The 21,114-nt window shown below is 43.8% G+C and overlaps 2 protein-coding genes across 6 annotated transcripts; one reads left to right on the top strand and one right to left on the bottom strand.

Annotated features, from left to right (window-relative positions):
- Positions 1-25: 25 nt before the first annotated feature.
- On the bottom strand, positions 26-11,393 carry hars (histidyl-tRNA synthetase). Of its 2 annotated transcripts, XM_037077968.1 has the most exons (14): positions 11,199-11,352; positions 9,393-9,782; positions 9,118-9,207; positions 8,613-8,732; positions 8,396-8,491; positions 6,860-6,985; positions 6,644-6,751; positions 6,464-6,562; positions 5,889-5,982; positions 3,378-3,505; positions 2,968-3,240; positions 2,772-2,888; positions 1,841-1,987; positions 26-764 (listed from the first exon to the last, which is right to left on the bottom strand). In XM_037077968.1, the coding sequence occupies exons 2-14, from the start codon at positions 9,501-9,503 to the stop codon at positions 705-707; spliced, it is 1,569 nt and encodes a 522-aa protein (XP_036933863.1). In that variant the 5' UTR covers positions 9,504-9,782; positions 11,199-11,352; the 3' UTR covers positions 26-704. The 2 variants fall into 2 exon arrangements, with proteins under 2 accessions (XP_036933863.1, XP_036933864.1); XM_037077969.1 differs by lacking the exon at positions 9,393-9,782 and having other exon boundaries at positions 11,199-11,393.
- Positions 9,809-20,286, top strand: mlsl (malate synthase-like). 4 transcript variants are annotated; one of them, XM_037077966.1, is made up of 15 exons: positions 9,809-10,649; positions 13,781-13,909; positions 13,996-14,214; positions 14,366-14,456; positions 14,627-14,703; positions 15,238-15,348; positions 15,433-15,492; positions 16,621-16,777; positions 16,974-17,172; positions 18,368-18,446; positions 18,547-18,639; positions 18,801-18,873; positions 18,955-19,022; positions 19,533-19,657; positions 19,781-20,286. In XM_037077966.1, the coding sequence occupies exons 2-15, from the start codon at positions 13,793-13,795 to the stop codon at positions 19,950-19,952; spliced, it is 1,641 nt and encodes a 546-aa protein (XP_036933861.1). In that variant the 5' UTR covers positions 9,809-10,649; positions 13,781-13,792; the 3' UTR covers positions 19,953-20,286. The 4 variants fall into 4 exon arrangements, with proteins under 4 accessions (XP_036933861.1, XP_036933860.1, XP_036933859.1 ...); XM_037077965.1 differs by having other exon boundaries at positions 9,809-10,771; XM_037077964.1 differs by lacking the exon at positions 9,809-10,649 and adding an exon at positions 12,083-12,100.
- The last annotated feature ends 828 nt before the right edge of the window (positions 20,287-21,114 follow it).

Raw genomic sequence — 21,114 nt, 5'->3', positions numbered from 1 at the left:
AACACTCTATCACTGGGATTCATCAGTAAATGGACTCTTGTGTTTATTCAGTAAATTCACCCAAAACCAATCATGCACACATCTTTATCTCAGTCAGCAAGCAGCTAATTTCAGCATTGAGCAAAATGATGGATGTTTTTATTTTTGGATACGTGACAGTAGAGGCATGTTTGATACAGGTACACATGAGCCTTTGTTATAAGCAGAACTGAAATGCAGCAAATAATGATGTGTTCATGTAAAAGGTAAATGTCTGACGTTTGATCCTTGGACCTCAAGAGAAGAAGCATGTCTGGCTGAGCACAGCTCTGAAAAAGGATTTTTCTACTCTGAATCTGACCCAACTGATCTCCAGCAGCTTTCTGAGACTATACAGACCATTGACGTTCATTAAATATCAGAGGACATAAACTGTAACACATTTCCTGGATGCTGTTCTCTAATGACAGTGTTCATTTTTAAAGACGCACATCAAACTTCCAGTTAGCTTCATTACTTTTGGCTGCCTGCCCTGTTACAGTGAGCAACATAATACCAGTCGTGTCTGTCTGATATGAAAATGAGGCTGGGTGTGTTTTCATGGCTGCACCATGTCCAAAGTGCTCTTCAGAGGGCGAGACAGAAGATTCTGTACAAGAGTCTGCAGAGTGTGTTTGAAGCAGTCAGACGATGTGATGGGGTTGCAGCTGGACAGACGGGAGCAGCTAGGCCTCAGAGGTCCTCCTCCTGATCTCATCTATAAGGTTTGCTCTGGAAATATCAGCCTGTGGAAAGGAACATATAGTTAGTTCTAACCACTGTAACATATTATGGACTGTCCACTTAGAGGATACAGTACCCTCCAAAACTGTTGGAACAGCAAGGACAATTTTTTTTTTAAATTTTGGCTGTACACTGAAAAAATTTGGGTTTGACATCAAAAGATGAAAATGTTTTCAGTGTACAGCAAAAATAAAGAAACTGACCTTGCCATTCCAACAGTTTTGGAGGGGACTGTAGATGAAATGGTTGGTTTCAGTCTAATTACAACAGCAGCAACCTCCTAGGCCGCAAAATTAAGCCAAGAATTACCAAGACCTGCAGTTCCTCAAACAGCAGCCCAAACTAACATGTTTACAGCCTGGTGCAAGAAACAGGTTGGTCTCTGTAGCTAATTTATCCCTACATAACAACTGTTCAGGGGGTGAATTTTTATATAGGTCACTCATTTGAATTGTATTAAGGTTCCACCTGATTCAGTGTGTGGCCACTTTGAGTGACAGCTAGGGACAGGGAGGGCTCACCTCAGCTCACTGCAGTCACTGATCTTTACCTCCCAGTCATGTTTGTGGTGATGGTGCCTTTTGGAGAACTGACCATGCAAATAACGTCTTGCTGTGCAGTGAACTGGACTAACAGACAGGAGCAGAGGGACAGATGGCTTTGCTTTGGATTAATGAGTGACCCACACACACTAAATGCTGATTGATGCACCCTTTCTTACAGCTAATGTACAGTAAGGTATTCTGACTGTTCAAATTCTCACCTCTATGTGTGTCAACACAGATAACTTGTTTGTGCTAGTTAGCTTGGTAGCTTTCAGCTAGATGGCCTGGTTAACTAACTAGTAGACTCACTTCAGCTCCATCCATGCTCCACCTCTCAGCCTATGTTTGATTAGCCAGGATGTTATTACATTTAAATGTTTTGCTTTTACAATGTTAACTCTGCACAGAAACAGTAAAAACAGGGCTACTGTTCCTCTGTGTTTTAACAGGATATAAATTACAGTTGCGTACAAAAAATGTGTATCATCAACTCAGTTTTCATTCAGATGCTGCTTTGCATCTGTGTGGCGTACCTCCTCTCTGGTTGCCACCACGCGGAGTTTGACCACGCCGTCTTTCAGCTCCTGTTCACCCAGTATGGCCACCAGGGGGATCCCAGACTCCTCGCAGTGCTGCAGCTGACTCAGCAGTTTGGGGTTCTTCTTGTACATCACTTCTGCCTGGATGGACACACACACAGACACACACAGACATATTAGGAGTACTTTAATTTCCTCATTAGTAATCAGACATTATCTGAGTGATTATTGAAAGATTTGGCTGGATAAGATCCAGATTGCGTGTGAAATGGGGCAACAAACGCGTGTAAAATGAGATCTTTCCTAGTACCTCTCTCTTTCAAATCACACTCGAACCTCAAGCCTCCACTGCAAACAGCCAGAAGGTGCGTCATTTACAAGTGCTGCTCAACAGCTGTACTGAAAAGCCCTCATCCAGATGAATGGCCCTTGCTCCCCAACTGAGCTAAACTATACCTAGTAATCAGCTTTCCAGTGAAAACGTAATGTCGTTAATTTATTAGAGTGGGGTTCTTAAAGAGATGAGCGGGGGTAAAGTGAGAGAGAGATGGCAAGCCACATGCTGTGCATCATGGTCACTGCCTAAGGTCAACAGTTCACCAGGACGTCCACGTCCTCATGTATCTGTATGTTTTCTATGAGATTGTGGACCTCATATCTTCAGTGTATCAGTCATTAAATGATCAATGCACATCTCAGTAACAATGTTGAAATGGTTCTGAAAGCTTGCTCATGGATTTGAATGTCAGCATCAGGGAAGTGCTCTGACTCCACTGTGTTGTTTATAACTCCCTGACTGCAGCACAAATGTGTTGTGTTGCTTCAGTCTCCTACATGTGACCTCCTCAGGCTGTTTGAAGCAATCAGGGCCGAGAAAGAACTGAGTCTAACACGGTCCGGACACACAAAACACGCTGTCACACACCTTAATGCCGGCATTCCAGAGCTCGGTGATGAGTTTGAGTTTCTCCTCCAGCAGGTTTTTCTGAGCGGACGCCACCATGACCTGGACTTCTGTGGTGCGAACCTTCTCTGCTGAGGCCTGAACGACACAACACTCTTACAGTCTACACACACTTATTATCAACACGCTGCTTCGGCTGCACACACTGACCCGTTACCTCAGCCTTCTGCTCCATGATGGAGAAGACCCTCTCGATGCCGATGCTGACGCCCACGCATGGCACTTTCCTGCCCTTGGGGTCAAACATGCCCACCAGGCCGTCGTATCGCCCTCCGCCAGCCACGCTGCCCACGCTAACACTCTCCTCTCCTGGCGCCCCGTTTTGGGCCTCAGCAGTTACTGGGGCCACGCCTGCCTGAGTCAGCACTGCCTCGTAAATGATTCCCGTGTAATAGTCGAGACCCCGGGCAAGACTGAGGTCGAACACCACCTGGAGATGATGGGCAATGGTAAAGACAGAAGTAACATGGTAATGAGAGGATGTGTGATGAAACAAGAAACAAATACAATGGAAACAAACTGTGGAAAAAAAGAGTCATAGTATGCCTGACTAGCAGCACATCTCACCTTGTCTGTGACCTGGAAGAGCTGCAGGTAACTGAAGAGCAACTTTATGTCAGAGAGTCCAGCACAGGCCAGCTTACTCTGACACATCTTCTGGTCCTGCAGGAGGCGCTCTGCTAAGTCCATTCCACCTGCAACATAAACAGGAGCCCAGACAGACAGACAGACAGCAATGTTAGTGTTCATCTGGACTATAAACTTGTATCCACCTGATGAATGAAAGTACTTTCTTTACTTTCTGTCCAGCTGCTAAATGCTCCACTGTGTTCACCAGCAGGACCCTACATTCACCCACTTTACTCACATGGTTCCACTGTGTCCAGTCTACTAATGCAAGAACTTTCTCTGCACTGAATAAAATGCATCCTCCCCTACATGATGAGGAAATCATTAATATAATAATAATAATAATAATAATAATAATAATAATAATAATAATAATAATAATAATAATAATAATAACAATCCAGAATTAGGTGAAGGTCAACCCATGAGCTGACACACACACAGTTGTACTGTACGTGTGAGTAGCAGTCTTAGGTGCAGTACACTGACTTTTAGAGCTTTTGTGGTTGCTGAAATGCACGACACCAGAGGGACAGTTCACTGACAGATTACACGATGTTACTTCAGTTTATAAACTGAAATAGCACTCAGTGGAGCGTATAACTCCACCACACTCCCCTTCAAATGAGCAGTCTCTAGTTTTCTAAAAGACATGTAAATGAGCAGAGAGAGATCTTCATTGGTTGATTTTTTTTTTTTTTTGGCTGTCTAAACAAACTGAATAAGCAAAGTCTTTGTTTTCATGACGTAATTTACTGAATAAACAAACTGACCTTAAAGGACAACACAATTCATACTATTTTACTTTATTGATAAGTGGCGGACCCTGCCTCCTCTCTGGATTTAAACAGTGTTCTGGGACCTTATTTTCCTCTGAGAACAGCTTGTGTATTCACTTATGAATAACGTTCACATTATTTCCGCATTAGTATTGTAATAGGCCTGCATGATATGAGGAAAATCTGTGATGTGCGATAACACTGTTCGATATTGCGATGTTGATATAACTTGCGATAAATAAACAAATATTGAAGTTTACATATTATTAACTATACACCTAATGATTAGCTAACATTAGTTTTGAATTGTTCATGTAGGTCTTTATGGTTGTATTGCAGCTGGTACCTGTGTTTGTAACTGTTGGGAGTGCATGTGCACACACACACAATGCATATTGCTCCATGGTGTCACTGGCTGTAAACAGCACGCACACGCGCGCGCACACTTGACACTCGGCTATTAGACACACGCACGCGCGCACACACACACGTTCACGTTGGAGTTAAAAACATCCCCGTAATTCATTTCCTTAACTGTCTGTCCTACTATTTCCTGGATACATACATAGATACTCACACAATCAGCACACTCTCAGTGCTGTTTCTTTTCACCACAAGGTCTTCCTCAACTACATTTTCATCGCTTCTCTCTCCTCCCCCAGCCATTATAACCTGGCAATCACCACCAAAATGATGCCAATTAATTTTGTCAGGGAAGCTAATGGCTAGCTGGGTCTTCATCTGATTGGCCCTTGTATCAAGGGCTCCGTCTGATAGGCTAAATTTTGGCATGCTGAAGGTGCACGCATGGCACATGTAAACAAAATTATTTTCCTTATTCGTGTGTCAGGCTGTCTTTTGCAATGTGTTTATTGCACATGTTCATTTCGCGATGTCGATGAAAATTCGATTTATCAGGCAGCCCTATATTGTAAATATTACATTTCTGGGTTTGGATTTCTTCTCCAAAACTACATAGTGTCCCTTTAATATACGAGCAGTATTTAAATGTTGCAGCTTATTGAGGCGGAGCTCAAGTTATCTACTTGATGTAAATCTGTCCATTCTGGTCTGCAGTACTGCATCATATTTTGCAAACTGATGTTGAATCAGTAACTTGTAACTGTAGAAGTCAGATAACTATTGTGGAGTAAAAAGCATAATACCCCCCTTTAAAATATAAAATTGGTAAACTGAAAATGATGGAAACGTATATTGTTTAGGTAGTGATTCCTATTAATCAAGGAGACCCTGGCAGCCCGCCATAGTCTAAGTTGCTGCACTATGGTCTCATATTGATCCAAAAATGTTTTTCACTCGTCATTATAGGGTGAAGATCTCCAATGTTTTGCGCTGTTGCTTCACAAAGTGTCTTTAACTCTCAAGCGGTCAGCACCCTTGCATGAATAGATCGATATCAACTCCTGATTATAGCTTGGAGTCTTGTGCTAACATTGTATAGCCAGAGCTGTGTAGAGTCTAAGCTTGCAGTTATATTTGATTATTTTCTACATGTTATATTCTCCACAATTTCTCCCAAAGTGCTCCAGACTGATCCACCATAGTCTCAGGAAACCCTGTGGGAAACACTGGATGAGGAACAGCTGATCAGTAGACAGTGAGACCACTGATGTCTCACTTCTGGTTGTGAATTTGGGGAAAGTCTCACCCTGCATACTGACGTACTCCCCAATCTGGTCAGCAGCCTCCTCTGACAGGCCCTTCTCATTCACCATTTCCTTCTTCACATCCTCCCAGGACATCTAGTTTGGTCAACAGACAATGGCAAAACAAGGTGGGTCAAAGGCAGGTAATGATGAAAAACAGACATAAGGTGAAAAGAGAACAAGAGTTTGGAAAGGGGTCGACATCAGTCTAACCGCAACTACCAACAGTACAATGTCCAGTATGTGGACATTATACTGTTGGTGGTTGCATATATTTCTCTATATACATATATACATTGCTCTATGCATGTTAAAGGCAGCTGTAAACAAAGATGACTGGTTAAACCACGTCAAAAACAAATCCCATGTGGGCTTTTCTTTTTTCATTCTAAATTAGTCAAATGCCAGAAATCCAAGTACATTAAGCGCTGAAGTTCAGTGAAAATCTAGCATTCATACCAATATATGACACCATAAACCATTAACTAGATCTTCTGTCAGGGACTAGGGCTCTAAATGAGCAGCAGGCTTTGCAGAATTGAGTTGAACTGAACAGCACAGCAGGAAGTCTCTATACCTTATCCAGTTTATCCACTGTTGAACAGATGGTGCGGAACTTGTCATCTGGAACACCACACACGGCGAACATCCCGTCGAGGATGCGTCTGTCGTTGACCTGAAGTGGAGGACACGGTTACTGAGATGACACCCACTGATCACAGTCTGCAAGTTTCATCTGTAGAGCTCACTGACAAACCTTGATACGGAAGTCACCGAGGTCCAGCTCGCTGAGGATTTCGTGCACAATCTTCAGACATTCAGCGTCTGGAATCATGGCATCATACTGGCCCGCTATGTCAAAATCCTGAAACACACACAAATGGATTGGAGTAACACACAATTTCCAAGCAAAAGGGACATTTAAGTGAATTAAACCAGGTCTGTTTCTACCCAGTATCTGAAGATGACTCACACATTGGTAGAACTCTCTGTAGCGTCCACGGGTCATGGCTGGGTTGTCGCGGCGGTAGACCTTAGCGATGTGGTAGCGCTTGATGTTGGTGATCTTGTTCATGGCCAGGTAGCGGGCAAAGGGCACCTGAAAGAGGGCAGGTCAAGGACAACACGCCACTTTGCTTTGATGGAGGTGACCAAAATTTTAATTTGATCAACTAAAACTATGACATTACTGACTGTTTTTCATGGAACACATGGGACTAAATATAATAAAACTTTTGGAAAAGGAACAATGACATAATTGTATTTAAAATGTAATCAATTAATCAACCCTAACCCCTAACCCCTAACCCCTAACCCTAACCCTAACCCTAACCCTATCTACAAAACAATGTGACAGACAGACAAATTTGTATTTTGGGGCCATATTACAATACAGGACATACAGCTTGACATTTTAAGATCTTCTCAAAAAGTGTTAGGACTGCACAAAATGGAATATGACTGTATTTGTGTCCAACGATTCCCTACTTCCATCTCAAAACTGCAAGTATTAGAACAGTCTGGTAAATTCAGACAGTTGCACCACTGTACTGTAATGCAGACTTTAAAACCAAGCCAAGACCACACTATAGCATATCATGACATAACCATGATCAAAATCTAAGAGGCTATAAATTCTCCTATCACAATAACAACATATATCGTATGTACTGCTCAGCCCTGCATCAGTGAAGTTTGAGGTCTGCACAGAGACCCAAAACATACTACAAGACAACACTGACCCAGCCAGTCTGTTCACCCTCCTGCCATCTGACAACAGATACACAAGTACCTGCAGCCTAACCACCAGACTACAGAGCAGGGATTATTATATGGCGCAACTTCACCATATGTCAATATAAACGGTGCTGTCTAAAACTTTACCTCGATGGTAGATATATCTTAAATAGTCTTTATATCACTTAGGCACTTAAACTATACACATGTTCCTCTAGATGTTCCCTAAATAATTATCACCATGTTTGTGCTGTTCCTCTCAAATTAAATTCTGACAGTATTTTAAATAAAAGTGAGTTAATCTGCTTCTCAATGATTCACTGCTCTGAGAGTGCACACAAGCTTTAGTGCTGCTAATGCTAAGTGAGCAGGAGTTTCAGTGAGAGAGTGCACTTCTGATTTGATTATAATAAGTGGATTTACTGAGATTCTGATTCATCACCACACAGCAGAGTAACATGGACTGTGTGTGTGTGTGTGTGTGTGTGTGTGTGTGTGTGTAGATAGAGAGTTGTCTCATCATCTGCCCTCTGAAGAAGGATTTCACAAACTTTTTCAGCCGTCTTTTGTCTTGTTGCCTGCAGTCCTACCTCAAGCAGAGCGTGTTTTCTTGTCATAATAACCACCACATACTGAGAGCAATGAACACAAAATGTGTGTGCTGTGTGTAATGAGTGTGTTATCATATCTGCTGAACTCTGGTTAACACCTGGTTGAGACCGAACATAAGACCACCTGAGCACATTGTTCACGTTTTTGATTTGAAGGATACAGTAAGGTCGTATCTGAGGGACAGCAGCTCTCCTCCTTGGTCTTTGAGGTCGTAGATGAGCTTGGAATCTTCTCCATACTTCCCTGTCAGGGTTTCCTACACACCACGCAGAGATAACAAACATTCATGTTTCAATATGAAGTGATCTCGTGTTTTCCACAGGCTCTACTGAGTGGCCACCACATTACATTGTGTTAAAATGTGTGTGCACATGTACCTTCAGTTCAAAGACAGGTGTGTCGATGGTCTCTGCTCCGTGGCGTTTGAAGCAGCCGATGATGGTGTTGAAGACTTTCTCTCTGATGGCCATCTGCTTGGGGTTGTAGTCCCTCGTTCCCTGAGACAGAAAGTCATTTGCTGTGTTTCAGTCTGACTGTGAAACTAAGAAACTTAAGAAATGTTGCCAAACAACATGAGATCTAGGTATGCATCCATCAGCAGGGTTTTGTGAATAAACTTAAGAATCAAATATTGGTTTTAAGAATTTACTGCTCTCCAAACAATGATGTTTCCTGGTGTCACCGACTATTTTTGTCATTTTTTACATAACTGAAGATGATAATTAAAAAATATGAATATGTTATGACATAAAAGATCAGAAGTGATACACAACAATTATCGATTTGATTCACAACTCAACTTAAGTGGAATTGTGATCACAGAGCCTCATTTTTCACGTATGATAACCAGATAAATGTCAGATTTCAACACTGTAGTCTCACCTTTGCTGTCTTGAGGACAAACTGATGTTTGCCATCATCTCCTCCTAACTGAGCCTTCAGCTCCAGCAGTTTGGCTACCTCTTCATCAATCTGAGACACACACACACACACACACACACACACACACACACACACACACACACACACAGGAGAGGCAAGGAGATCATAAGAAACTTTGTAAACAGTTACCGTAAGTAGACTGTATAATTCTAACCCTAACCCTGATGACATTCAATTGAAGGACATTTTGCCACAAACACACGCACATGCATTACCTGAGCAGCAGTAATTCCAGTGAGAGAATGCGCAGATCGGACAAGTGTTGCAGTCCGACAGGCCGCCAGACCAGAGTAAGCACGAATGCAAATCATGCCCAGCATGATCATTCCACAGCACAGGGGAAGCAAAATGACGAGGGCAAAAAAATAAAAGTCCAGAATATGGTTCAGGAGTGCATCATGGGTACGTCAATGTCCAGTGGTATTGTCCAGGGCCAGCCACAGAAGCCAATCACAATGGTCAGTGGAAGGAGAGCCAGGAAGTGAGTTGAGCAATGATGTCCCCGAACGGTGAGGTAGGTGATGGTGATGATGAAGGAGGAGCAGGCCGAGGTCATCCGGGGTCAGGCGGGAAGAACAGGAGAAAAGTGGTGAGCAACCCTAGCACTAGGGGAGGGCGGGGCATGACGCATCATCATCATCATCATCATCATCACAGCGTGGAGGATAGAACATGAGACGCACCAAGTCAATCAAAGCAGCGAGGTGGACACAGCCCACATACACACACACACACACACACACACACACACACACACACACACACACACACACAGAGCACTCTGTCAAATCTACGTGTCCAGTGTATTTGGTAGATTCTCAAATGGGAGTTTGTGTCAGCAGCCTCCAGCTCATCACAAAGACATGTTACAGGGTACTCCCTTCTGAATTAGCCCTGCTAAGGCAGTGTATCAAACCTCAGTACACAACAACACATTTGTGTCCACAGTAAAGTTCTCAAAAGTGTGGAGTGATGCTACCAACTGTTGGCATTGAATCACTGAAAACACTGGTCATCATGTTTACTCCTGACTACATCATTATTTAGAGCAATTTTTTGCACTTGCTTTGTCAGGCACTGCCGGATTTTCAGGCTTCATACAGAGTTAAAGTAGATTGTGACATTACAGCTGAGAAGTCAAACCAAACAAGACACAGGCAATGAATGACAGAAGGAGCTTACAGACAGTGAGATCAGAACAGAGATGAACTGAGGCTGTGAACTGGTCAGCTCATCTCCTAACACACGCACATTTTAACCATGTGTAAGATATTCTTTCCCTGTCGCACCACACATGTAAACATAGCGGGACGACACCTGAAGAAACCTGATTAGCTATTAGCAAGTGTCTGATGGCATATGCTAGCAGGTTATTGCATCAGCTCCCTTTACAGCTCTTGGATGGACCCGCGTTAAATGACAGAGTCGTCTAAAGACCTCCCTCTGAAGATAAACTGAACTACACCTGTCCTGTGGGTCGAGTGGATATTTTCCATGAACATTTCACACCGCTACTTTAGTTTTAGCATGTAAAGCTAACTCGACACAGCTAAGGAGGGCGGTCACTGCTGGCGGCTAGCCGCTATCATCAGAGGTAACGCTAAGCTAGCTGCACCTAACAGTGAACTAATGTGCACCGTACAATATGACAGGTGACATTTGGTAAATTATTGGTGTCTTAGTCTGAATTCGGCAAATAAATAACAATGGGAGAAGCTCTTTATTTAAAAGACTTTATAGTGGATGTTTCAACTATGACACGCAGCGTTTTGGACCTGATGGATGCCGAATAAAGCTGCGACTCGTTAAATCAAACAACAGGGAGTCAAATGTGAGCAACATGATTCTCAAAATAATTTGACAAGAGTTGGAGTGACTCTGGTGTTGGGATTTACAGACAGCTGTGCAGAATGAATGGCGTTCTTGTTGGTGCACAGGGCTGTTCTGACATGCTCCTCACCGCATGTTAGGGACTAGCCTCACTCTGACGTCTACATTAACCTCTCACGCTGAGTACTGACCTGGTCTTTGCTCGCCTTCTCTGACTTTAACTTCCGGACAATTTCCCCTTGGTTTTTAATCGCTTCTTGTATCTGTGCTTTGTCCTCCATGGCTTTTCATTTATGTGTGTCCGCCGTCAGTTTCCCCCCGGCCTCCTGCAGCTGTCAGGACTGTGGCAGTGTCGTGGAGCGGAAACGGAAGACAAGCCAGACTTCCGGTCAAGATTTTCCAAGTAAAAGACTTCCTTGCGAAGTAGATGATTATCAGTCAGAAGATGAACTACAATGAACTCAGAACTTGTATGTTTCTACAAAGTTTCATATGCTAAATATACAATTTTTAAAATATTTTTGTAGCTTAAAATGTTGGTACAAGACTTTTAATATTTGTCACAAATCTCTTGAATGGCTAATGATGGCCAAGTATAGGTCATAGCCATGGTCAGAGCAAAATAGGAAAGGAGAAAAAAAACAATTCAGGCCACGTTATTGTTTCAGTTTCAGGGGTCACAGACCAACAGACTAATGCTGGGGAGTGAGAACTACTGAAGCACTGCAGGAGGCTACGGGCCGCGCAGGACAAAACTGGGCCACCCCCCACTCTGCTGGAAAAACCAGCATAAACCAGCACCAAAAACACAACACATGCTGGACCAGCTAGTGTTGATGTTGTGTTTTGGTGCTGGTCTATGCTGTTTTTTTTTTGTTTTTTTTTGTCCAGCAGGGCAGTTACTTTAAGGATATAAACACTGTCAAAGGAACATGCTAAGTATATTTTGGTGTTGCGGTTGTGACTGAAGGCATCAGAAGAAGAGCTGACATATATTATAGAAGCACCGAGAAGACTCATGAGAAGGCTTGTCTAGTTTCTAGGTTACATTTGAAAGGGACTGAACCAGGCGTTTGCTCAGGCCGAGAAAATGGTTAGAACTGGATGTACAGACACATGTTGATACCAGATGTGAACAGCCTCGGGCCTACTATCTAGTTGCCTGATTTCCAATAAATAAATACAAATAGAGTTGTCTTTTTAGATCGCATATCAGCATGTCTTATGTGACCAAATGCTATTGTTGGTCATAAATTATCTAAATAGCCATAAAATGTGCAGAATTCAGATACAGGACTTTAAACTGAACATACAAGCAAACATCTTCCTGTTCAAACAGTGACCAAAGTAAGTTCATAACCAAAGTCCACTTTCTGTTGAGTGAGCAGAGCGCCTGTCAACATGTCTGTGAGTACCACTGTGTTACTTGTGTTTAGTGGCTGAATACATTATAGACTGTAAAGTAGCAACATCGTGAGTGATAGGAAGAAACAAGTACAGTTCGAGGAGTTGTCAACAGCATGATGGACTTTGAACGTCAGCACTAAGTTCAAGGGCTACTTTGAGATGCCTTTTTACTTTGATAAGTCTTTGGTCTTTGCTTAAATGTGGTCAAAATAAAATGCTGCTCAGGGTTACTAAACCTTAAAGGCCTGAATTGAAGACTAAGCATACTGACAAGGGGCACAGCTTCTCAGGGAAATTATCAGGACCAACCTATGCTTCTTTTTCACACAGACAGATTTAAAAGCAGCAACCTGTCTCTTGTGCTCAATTAATTGATCATCAGAACAGCTAGTCTGGTGCAAAATGAAATAGTTAATCCCTCTAAGTTCCTTTTCCACATATTTGTTTTTCACATTTGTCCCGATACATTGTTAAAGTTGTCTTGTAAAGAGTGATCAGTGTGATCAATGATTTACATTAAGATATTTGGTCCAAGTGTCAAGCAACTGCGACAAGTCATTGTTTCTTGGGCAAGGAAAGTCATAGGTTGTAACTCAACTTAAGTCCTTAGCAAAGACATGTCATGTCCAATCAAGTCAACCTTGATTTTTTTATGTGTTTTTATGAAGGTTTACAGTCGAGAGGCCAACAAGTACAAGTTGACAGGAGTTATTAAAGATAACTCTGTTTGAGTCAAGCTGTTTTGTGGACGAGCCCATCCACCAGCACATTAACATTTTTCACCTCATCAGTGTCATTGTTAACCGTTTGCTTCAGTCAATCTGCTCTCCTTAGGTAGTTTTGTTAGCAGCAGGTCATTCTAGGCACTGTATTGTAGGCAACTGGACTTGTTTCAGGTTCTTGAAGATGTTTCACCTCTCATCCAAGGGGCCTCTTCAGTTCTAACTCACTGGAGAGGAGTTTGAAGGCTTTTTAACTCTGTGTGGGAGTGTCCTTACAGAGTCCTTAAGGACATGTGTGAGCTCTGAGTTTCAGAGTCATTACAGCCACTTATAGGTCGTTGGTCCAACCTGCCTTCATGTGGGTTGCTTAGGCTTGGTGAGCCCAGGTGTGAATATTATTATTGAAGGTGAGGTTCATCCAGGGCGTCATGCAAGCTAGGACCACCACTCATCGTTAACACTCCACCATAAGAAATGTTCTCATGTAAAGCAAATACAACCTGCATTCCATTGTACAACCTGTGATTAGAAAATATTATTTGAACCTTTAAAATGAGCCCCTTTCTTTGAAAAATCTTTGGAGATTGGCCTCGATGAACCAACGTCATACAGACTTTAATACGTTGACTGTTTTCTGTCCACAGGGTCCAGTCAGCATGGAGCTGTCCCCCCCTCCCTCAGGTCTAGAAGCAGAGCACGAGACACTCTTCACCGCCGACTCCCTGCTCTTCCTCCACGAACTCATCTCCACATTTAATGAGGAGGTGGATGAGGTAGGACGGCTGAATATAGCCCTTTTCAATGAATGCACAGAAGACTTGTCTGAATCAGCATGAAATTTCTGCTCTACTCTGTTCAGGTCCTGCGGTTAAGAGTGTCCAGAAAGGCCCACTTGGACCTGTCAGGTGAGCTGCCAAGCTTTCTGGAAAGTACCACACATATCAGGAGGGACCCGGCCTGGAGAGTGCTCCCTGTCCCCCCAAGGCTCCAGAGAAGACATGTGGATATTGGGGATCTGGCTCCCTGCGATACCCAGCGCTTCGTTAAAGCTCTGCTGTCACCAGCACAAGGCATACAGGTAACCACCTCGACCAAGCACCTGACTACTTGTGACCATATTAGACCAGCACAATAACTGTGTATCTTATGCTGTACTGCTAATATGAAAATCACTAACATCTGACACATGCAGTACTCTGACTAACCTGACCTCTCTTTTGTCTCGGCAGGTTGACTTTGACGACGGGAACTGCCCCACGTATCATAACCAGATCAAAGGCCTCCATAATGTTTTGAAGGCGGTTCGTAACCTGTTCCCCGGTAACTTCCCCCGACTTATTTCACATTGTTCCTCGTGTTAGTGCAGCTACATTAATGTACAGAGACAAGAATATGTGTGTGTGAATATTCCCGGTGTGGGACGAGGTAAACACCATGTTCCACATTGGCTCATGTAGCATACCATTCATCAACCACCCATGTGTTTACAGACGTTCCACATATATCTCAGGCTCCGGTGCTGATGCTTCGCCCCCGTGCCTGGAACATGGTGGAGCACAACATGATGGTAGTCCTGTGCTTTCTCTACATCACTTCCATCAGTGTTCAATGTTCAATACTAAGCCAATAACCAAACTATAAGGACAAGGATTAGAGCCACACATTTATTTGAGTTCTCAGAATGCAATGGCCCTAGTCCTCCTCTAGGAGAAAAGCTTTAGCAATTTTCCACTAATTTCATTCCCGCCAGTGTGAAGAAAGACTTTACGTTGGAAAAATATATTTTACAGAACATTTACAGGTGCAATATGAAAGAATTGTCTTTAAAAACATTCAGAAATGGACAAAAATTGTCAACAGAATGGGAAAAAACGACAGTGTTGACATCCATTTTTTTGTGTTGCAGAGATCTACTGAAATTAGCATGCTGACAGCAGCCACAGTTGACAGCAGTTAGCGGTTACTAGTGATATAATGCCGCCTTACTGTATATGTTTGGAGAGTAAACTGAACACTGTCACACAAAATAAGCAGATTTCAGATATCAGTTTGATGCAGCCATGACTAACTGTGATGAAGTTCCTCTGTGTCTGTCTGTCAGGTGGAGGGCAGGGAGGCTCCTGCTCCTCTCTTTGACTTTGGACTCCTCATGTTTCACTGTGGAAGCACCCTGTTTGAAAACAGCAGTGGACCCTTTTTCTACCTCTCAAAGGTAACACACACACACACACACACACACACACACACACAAAATCACTAAGCAAATGGAGCTTCACTGTTTCTCTTTGTTTTCCAGGTGGAAAGTTTCATGGAGGCCAGACTATGGAACAAGATATTTGTGTGGACACAACAGAAGGTCTGCACATGTGTCAGTGATTATGTATCCGTCAGTTGTCTGGTCAGCTCAGTCTGACCACAAAATAGTCCAATATCGCAAATCACAGTCACTGTCTGTTTTAAACCACCTGTAAGTGCTGAAGCATAGCTCAGCAGATGGGTAGCAGTCTAAATGACAGAGTTTGGCTGCCTTCAGAAAGTTATCGCCTGCTCGTTAAGTCATGCAGCTAACGTTAGCGGTCTGATTAGCTGACTAACATTAGGTCTCATGTTGCCAGGAGACAATCCCAGCAAGAAAATCACCTCCATACTGTATTCCCTGTCCTCTGATTGGCAGCTGTCGGTCTCAGATGCTGCGTTCGGTCCAGCTCGGGCTGTGTTTGGCCAGCCAACTCATCACTTGATGTTTATGTGTTCACTGGGAGTGACCTGTGACCTGCTCAAACAGAGTCAAATACTTGGACATGTAGTTGCGTAGTGACAGCGTGTTTCGCATAGCTTTACCGCTACTGACTACTATAAACGCCAATCGATATCCTCGTCAAGCCCCTCCTTGTGTAGAAGCAAATATCACTCTGCCTTCTGTTTCATGGGGACCTCAGATGAACAAAGTAAGAAAAGCTTTTTGGATCTGTCCCTTTATCTGGATCCACACCAAAAGTTAATGGAGTCTACTCCCTATCATCCACACCCTCCATGGTTTAAATCTGTGCAGTAGTTTTTTTGTGTAAACCTGCTGACAAACCAAACAACCATCAAATAAATGGACTCGACTAGACACCTCCCTTCCTGGGGGTGCCACAGTAGATCAGTTAGTGGAGCATGTGCCTGCATGTACAGAGGCTGAGTCCACACCTGTGGCCCTCTGCTGTATGTTATACCGTACAGAATACAGGGACAATACACTGTCACTAATGAAAATAATTATCAGTCTGAGACCACCAGCCAAACACCCCTATCCCAAGCTAAATACCACCCTCTCCAGTCTGAGGTGTTCAGAAACTCATTTTATGCTGTCCTCTGATCCTAACACACCACGCAACAGCCAGACTGTGTCAGTAAGAACAAATGTCGTGTGTGTGTGTGTGTGTGTGTGTGTGTGTGTGTGTGTGTGCGTGCGTGCGCGCACGTCTGTGCCTGTGTCTAGCTCGGCCTGCCACTGGGCTGCATCAAGGCGACGGTGCTCATTGAAAATGTCCTGGCAGCGTTTGAGATGGAGGAGATTCTGTACGAGCTGCGAGACCATTCAGCGGGACTCAACTGCGGCATCTGGGATTATTCTGCCTCCTTTGTCAACAAATTTGGTGAGGCCAACATGCTGGTTTACAGCTGCTCCACACATCCCTGTGTTTCCCTCTCAACCCAATAGGTATGAGGGGGTGTTTTTGTTATAAATGAACTTTTTACAATACGAAAATTGTACACAAAGCCACATAGAGTTACGCCGAAGGGGGGCAGTGTGTCTCACTGAACTGAAGAGGTCACGTGTTTCTCCTCCAGGTCACAGGCAGGCCTTCTTGCTGCCCGACCGTAGTAAATATGTCAACATGGAGAAGCGCTTTCTGCGCAGCTACATGGACCTGTTGGTCCAGACGTGTCACCGGAGGGGAGCGCTGGCTACAGGAGGCATGGCCGCCTTGCTGCTGCCTCCAGATGCCCTCAGCGACTCCTACAGCAGAGTGTTGGCCACCGTCACCAGGTGGGGTCATCCCCGCTCACACACATCTACGATCATGATAGCGTTCGCTAGCTGACTGGCGGTGGCTGTGCTGTGCTGAACCTGTCCCGGCCACTGAGAAGCAACACAGCCTGCAGAATGACACGGCCGCTCTGGTTGTACAGGCAGCTAACAAAGACACTCGCTGCACTGTTAATCACACCCCACAATACAAAAGTCTCCTGAGGAGAGCATTGAAGTGACATTAACGTACATTATAGGCTACGTCATACTATATTTTCGACATACATTACACCTCTCTCTGAAGCTTTCTCAGCTGAATAAGGCTGACCATTAGCTGAAGGTATGACCATTAGCTTTTGTGTTGGCTTTTATGTTAGCTGATGCATGTGAAGTTTAAATACACATTGCTGTGTAAATGACTTAATTTACACAGTGCTTCATTTCAGAATTAGGGCTGTTACCATATCAGATTTTCACTCTACAATTATCATGGCCATAACTACATTATCACGATGTCAAGAGAAAACTCCGAGAATTAAAAGAATTTTCACACTGGTGAGCTAACTTTTCACAGGTGTGGACGGAGTATCTGGCTGTCATCCACATGTCCTCTGACATGATTTTGTGCTGTAGCAGTAGCCTTTGACAGTAGTGACTAGCTAGCTAGTAGCTACTACCACCCCTGCTGGATAAACCAGCACAGACCAGCACCAAAACACAATGCTGGACCAGTCACTATCAAGACCAACGTATGTTGTCTTTTAATGGTGGTCTATGCTGTTTTTTTTCCCAGCAGGGACAGTGTGTGGCTACTGTTAATTAGAGCTAGCTAGCTTCTGCTAGCACAAAACATGAGGAAAAAAGAGGAGAGGACACAGCTAGCTTCTGTTAGCCAGTGGTGTCTTCTTCTGTCTTCAGTTTTGTGGCAGGTGGCAACCAGCGTGAAGGAGCATTACTTCTACCAGGGAAATGGAAATGACTTAAAGCAACATTATGTAGTAGTTTGTATTTTATGTGATTTGGCTCCCCCACCGTCTCAGTGCAACACAACTTTCATGATTACAGATCCCAGGTTTCTGTCACACTTTGTCAGATGTAATGTACCGTCTGCTGCTAATGACAGTCAAAACTCGAAAGACGACATCCTCACACTGCCTGTTATTTAGATTGAAATATGTTGACAGCTGTGACGCTGTTTCCTCCCCCCTCTTAGACTGAAGTTGCTGGAGATCAAGGCAGGCGTGGATGGCTTCATGGTATATGACCTGGGTTTGATAGGGCCCATGCAGAAGGTAATCCATGGATCATGAGCCAGGCAGAGACTTCTGTAAGTATGGATCGGCTAACAGTGATTTTTATTTTCTCACCGTGGTGATTCTTATCCTCTTCCAGCTGTTCAAGCTCCACACTGAGGGTGACAACCAGCTTCACCAGCTTCGTAGTGATGTCACTGTGACCCCCGATGACCTACTGTCCATGCCTGCGGTCAGTCAATGAGTTGTCCCAGAAACTCTGATGTGCTGATGTCATGTCAAAGCGGTCTATGTGCTGTGTTGTACAGTGTTTACGACTTTGTCAGGAACAGGATATGCGGTATAAGTCTCTAATTATAAAGTATATTTGGATGTGTTTTGTTTTGTCCTTAGGGAGGCGTCACCCTGAACGGTCTTAAGTATAACATTGCAGTTGGTGTCCTTTTTATTAATGCTTGGCTGGCAGGTATGTATGTTTATTTATCCGTGTCCTTCTCATCTTTGTGAGCCGACAGGAAGACTGTTAAAACCACACACTTTTTCCTAGGTAATGGACACTTCTTCTACAGAGGCCAGGTTGAAGATTCAGCCACGGCCGAGATTTCCAGATCACAGGTCCGTCTCCAGCGCTCACCAAAGACATATTCTGGACTCAGCCGTCCATCAAGTTTTTAGTTAAAACACACTGGAAACGTGAGCCGTTTCAGTCTGGAGCTGGACGGACTGATTAGTGTCACCTCCTAGACCTACAAACTAATCTCCTTCTTTATCTCTACGTGTCTGATTTGATTAAATTTGATAGACATTGGCTTGGAAAATACAAGAACACGACCCTAGTTCAAATTTAGCTAAACCCTGATTGGTGAGCAGAAGTTTGCAACATCACACTTGGGGATAGCACATTGTTAATCGGCAGTGTAGACTTCAAACGACTCTGAAGTACGAATACGCTGGTGTTAAAGGTGTTTTTTTCGTTTTTTACCCTGTTAAAAGGTCGAGGGTCTAAGGACAGAGGATGTCGTTCACAGAACAGATTGTAAAGCCCATTGAGGCAATGCGATTGTGATTTTGGGCTATATAAATAACACTGAATTGATTTGACTTGATTTGTTTGTGTGGTGTCAGGTGTGGCAGTGGATCCGCCATCAGACTCGGCTGGAGGATGACAGCAGGGTGGTGAGCAGGCGGCTGGTGACTGACCTCACCAACGAGGTCATGATGGAGCTGAGCGCTCGCTGTCAGTCTGCGAGGTGAGCAGACAGTCCAGAGGAGAGACATGCTGGATCACACACCCCAGTGGAATCAATTCCTACCTAACACTGACAGACCTGTTTTATCTGCCTTGTGTGTGTCTCTCTCTCCATCTTCCTCAGTGCCAAACAGAAGTTAAGCACCGCAGCAGGCATGTTCCTGGAGGTGGTCCTGAGGAGAGATTTCCCAGAGTTCATCACCACCTACCTGAATCAGGACCACACCTTTCTCTGCTCGCTGAGCTGTGGACAAGCGGAGGCTTTGGACAAGGACACGCACCGGTCCAAACTATGACGGTCCTGCTGGAACACTGATGTTCTCCATATCACACTGAGGACTGGACTTTGACTTTTTTTTTTTTTTTAATTTGCAACAGCCAACTTTTTTTGCTTTAACTTATCATTCAAGTAAAAAATGTAATGGCTGTAGACGAATGACACCATTCCTTCTAGTGTTACCATATAGGACCTTATTCCATGGAAATATTTGTGAGAGACTTGAGACGTCTACATTTCTGATCCTGTGTAAATTGTGCCATGAGTTGCACAGCAGCAGACTGGAGTGTGCTGTGACCCTGCTGTCTGATGATCCAAGTCTCAAAGATGTAATAAAGTTAAGTTGCACATTGTTGTGTCAGTGAAATTTAAACAGCACGAGTATGCTCTGAAAGTGTTCGTACTGTGTTTCAAGTGTACAAGACGATGTGTCAACCAGCAGGAAATGTAGGAACAATAGGATTCGTACTCTGTTGACCACGAGCAAGAGGTCTAGGGTGAGCCGGTAGCTGACCCACTGGAGCTTACACCCCATGTACAAAGGTTTGAGTCTACAGGAGCTTGGCAGCCTGGGTTTGATTTTGGTGCGTGGCCCTTTCGCGGAGCATCCACTAGTTTGCTCAAGCTGATGTTCCGTTTCATTTGGTTGCCGCTGCCACTACTTTCATGACCTCATTCATGCCTCAGTGACTAATGGTGGTTGCTGTGTTCACTACCCCTAAAGTCCGTTCCACCCTCCCAAAAACAAAAGAAATTATAGTAGTGAGCAGCAGCACACATCAACAATGTGTTCGTCTGTGGTTGAATTCAGATGAACTTCTGACTCAACTTGGCAAAGCTTTTGGTTCTCTTTTTTTCCCCTCTCATCTGTTACTGTAAGTAACAGATGAAAGTACAGTAAAGTACATTTCCCCGCCAGCATTCCACAGTACAGATCATAAACACCCGACAATAGACCACTTCTGCAGTCAGGTTGATAAACAGGAGTGAAGAAATCAACTGGACCAGCCCCAGCTCTCAGCGGCTATGTCCGGCCTCTGCCCTACCGCTTTGCTTGGTTTTGATAGAGAGTAACCTACTGTTTAGAGGATACGTTATGGTTTGAATGAAAGCAAACTCCTTGATGGTAGATAAACAGGAGGGGTTGGGGTTAGTGGTGTGCAGGGTCAAACTGAAGAGGA

The sequence above is a fragment of the Acanthopagrus latus genome, chromosome 18 (genome assembly GCF_904848185.1).
Source record: "Acanthopagrus latus isolate v.2019 chromosome 18, fAcaLat1.1, whole genome shotgun sequence".
NCBI lineage: Eukaryota > Metazoa > Chordata > Actinopteri > Spariformes > Sparidae > Acanthopagrus > Acanthopagrus latus.
Note: the sequence above shows the minus strand (reverse complement) of the source record. Positions and strands in the feature narration are given on the sequence as shown.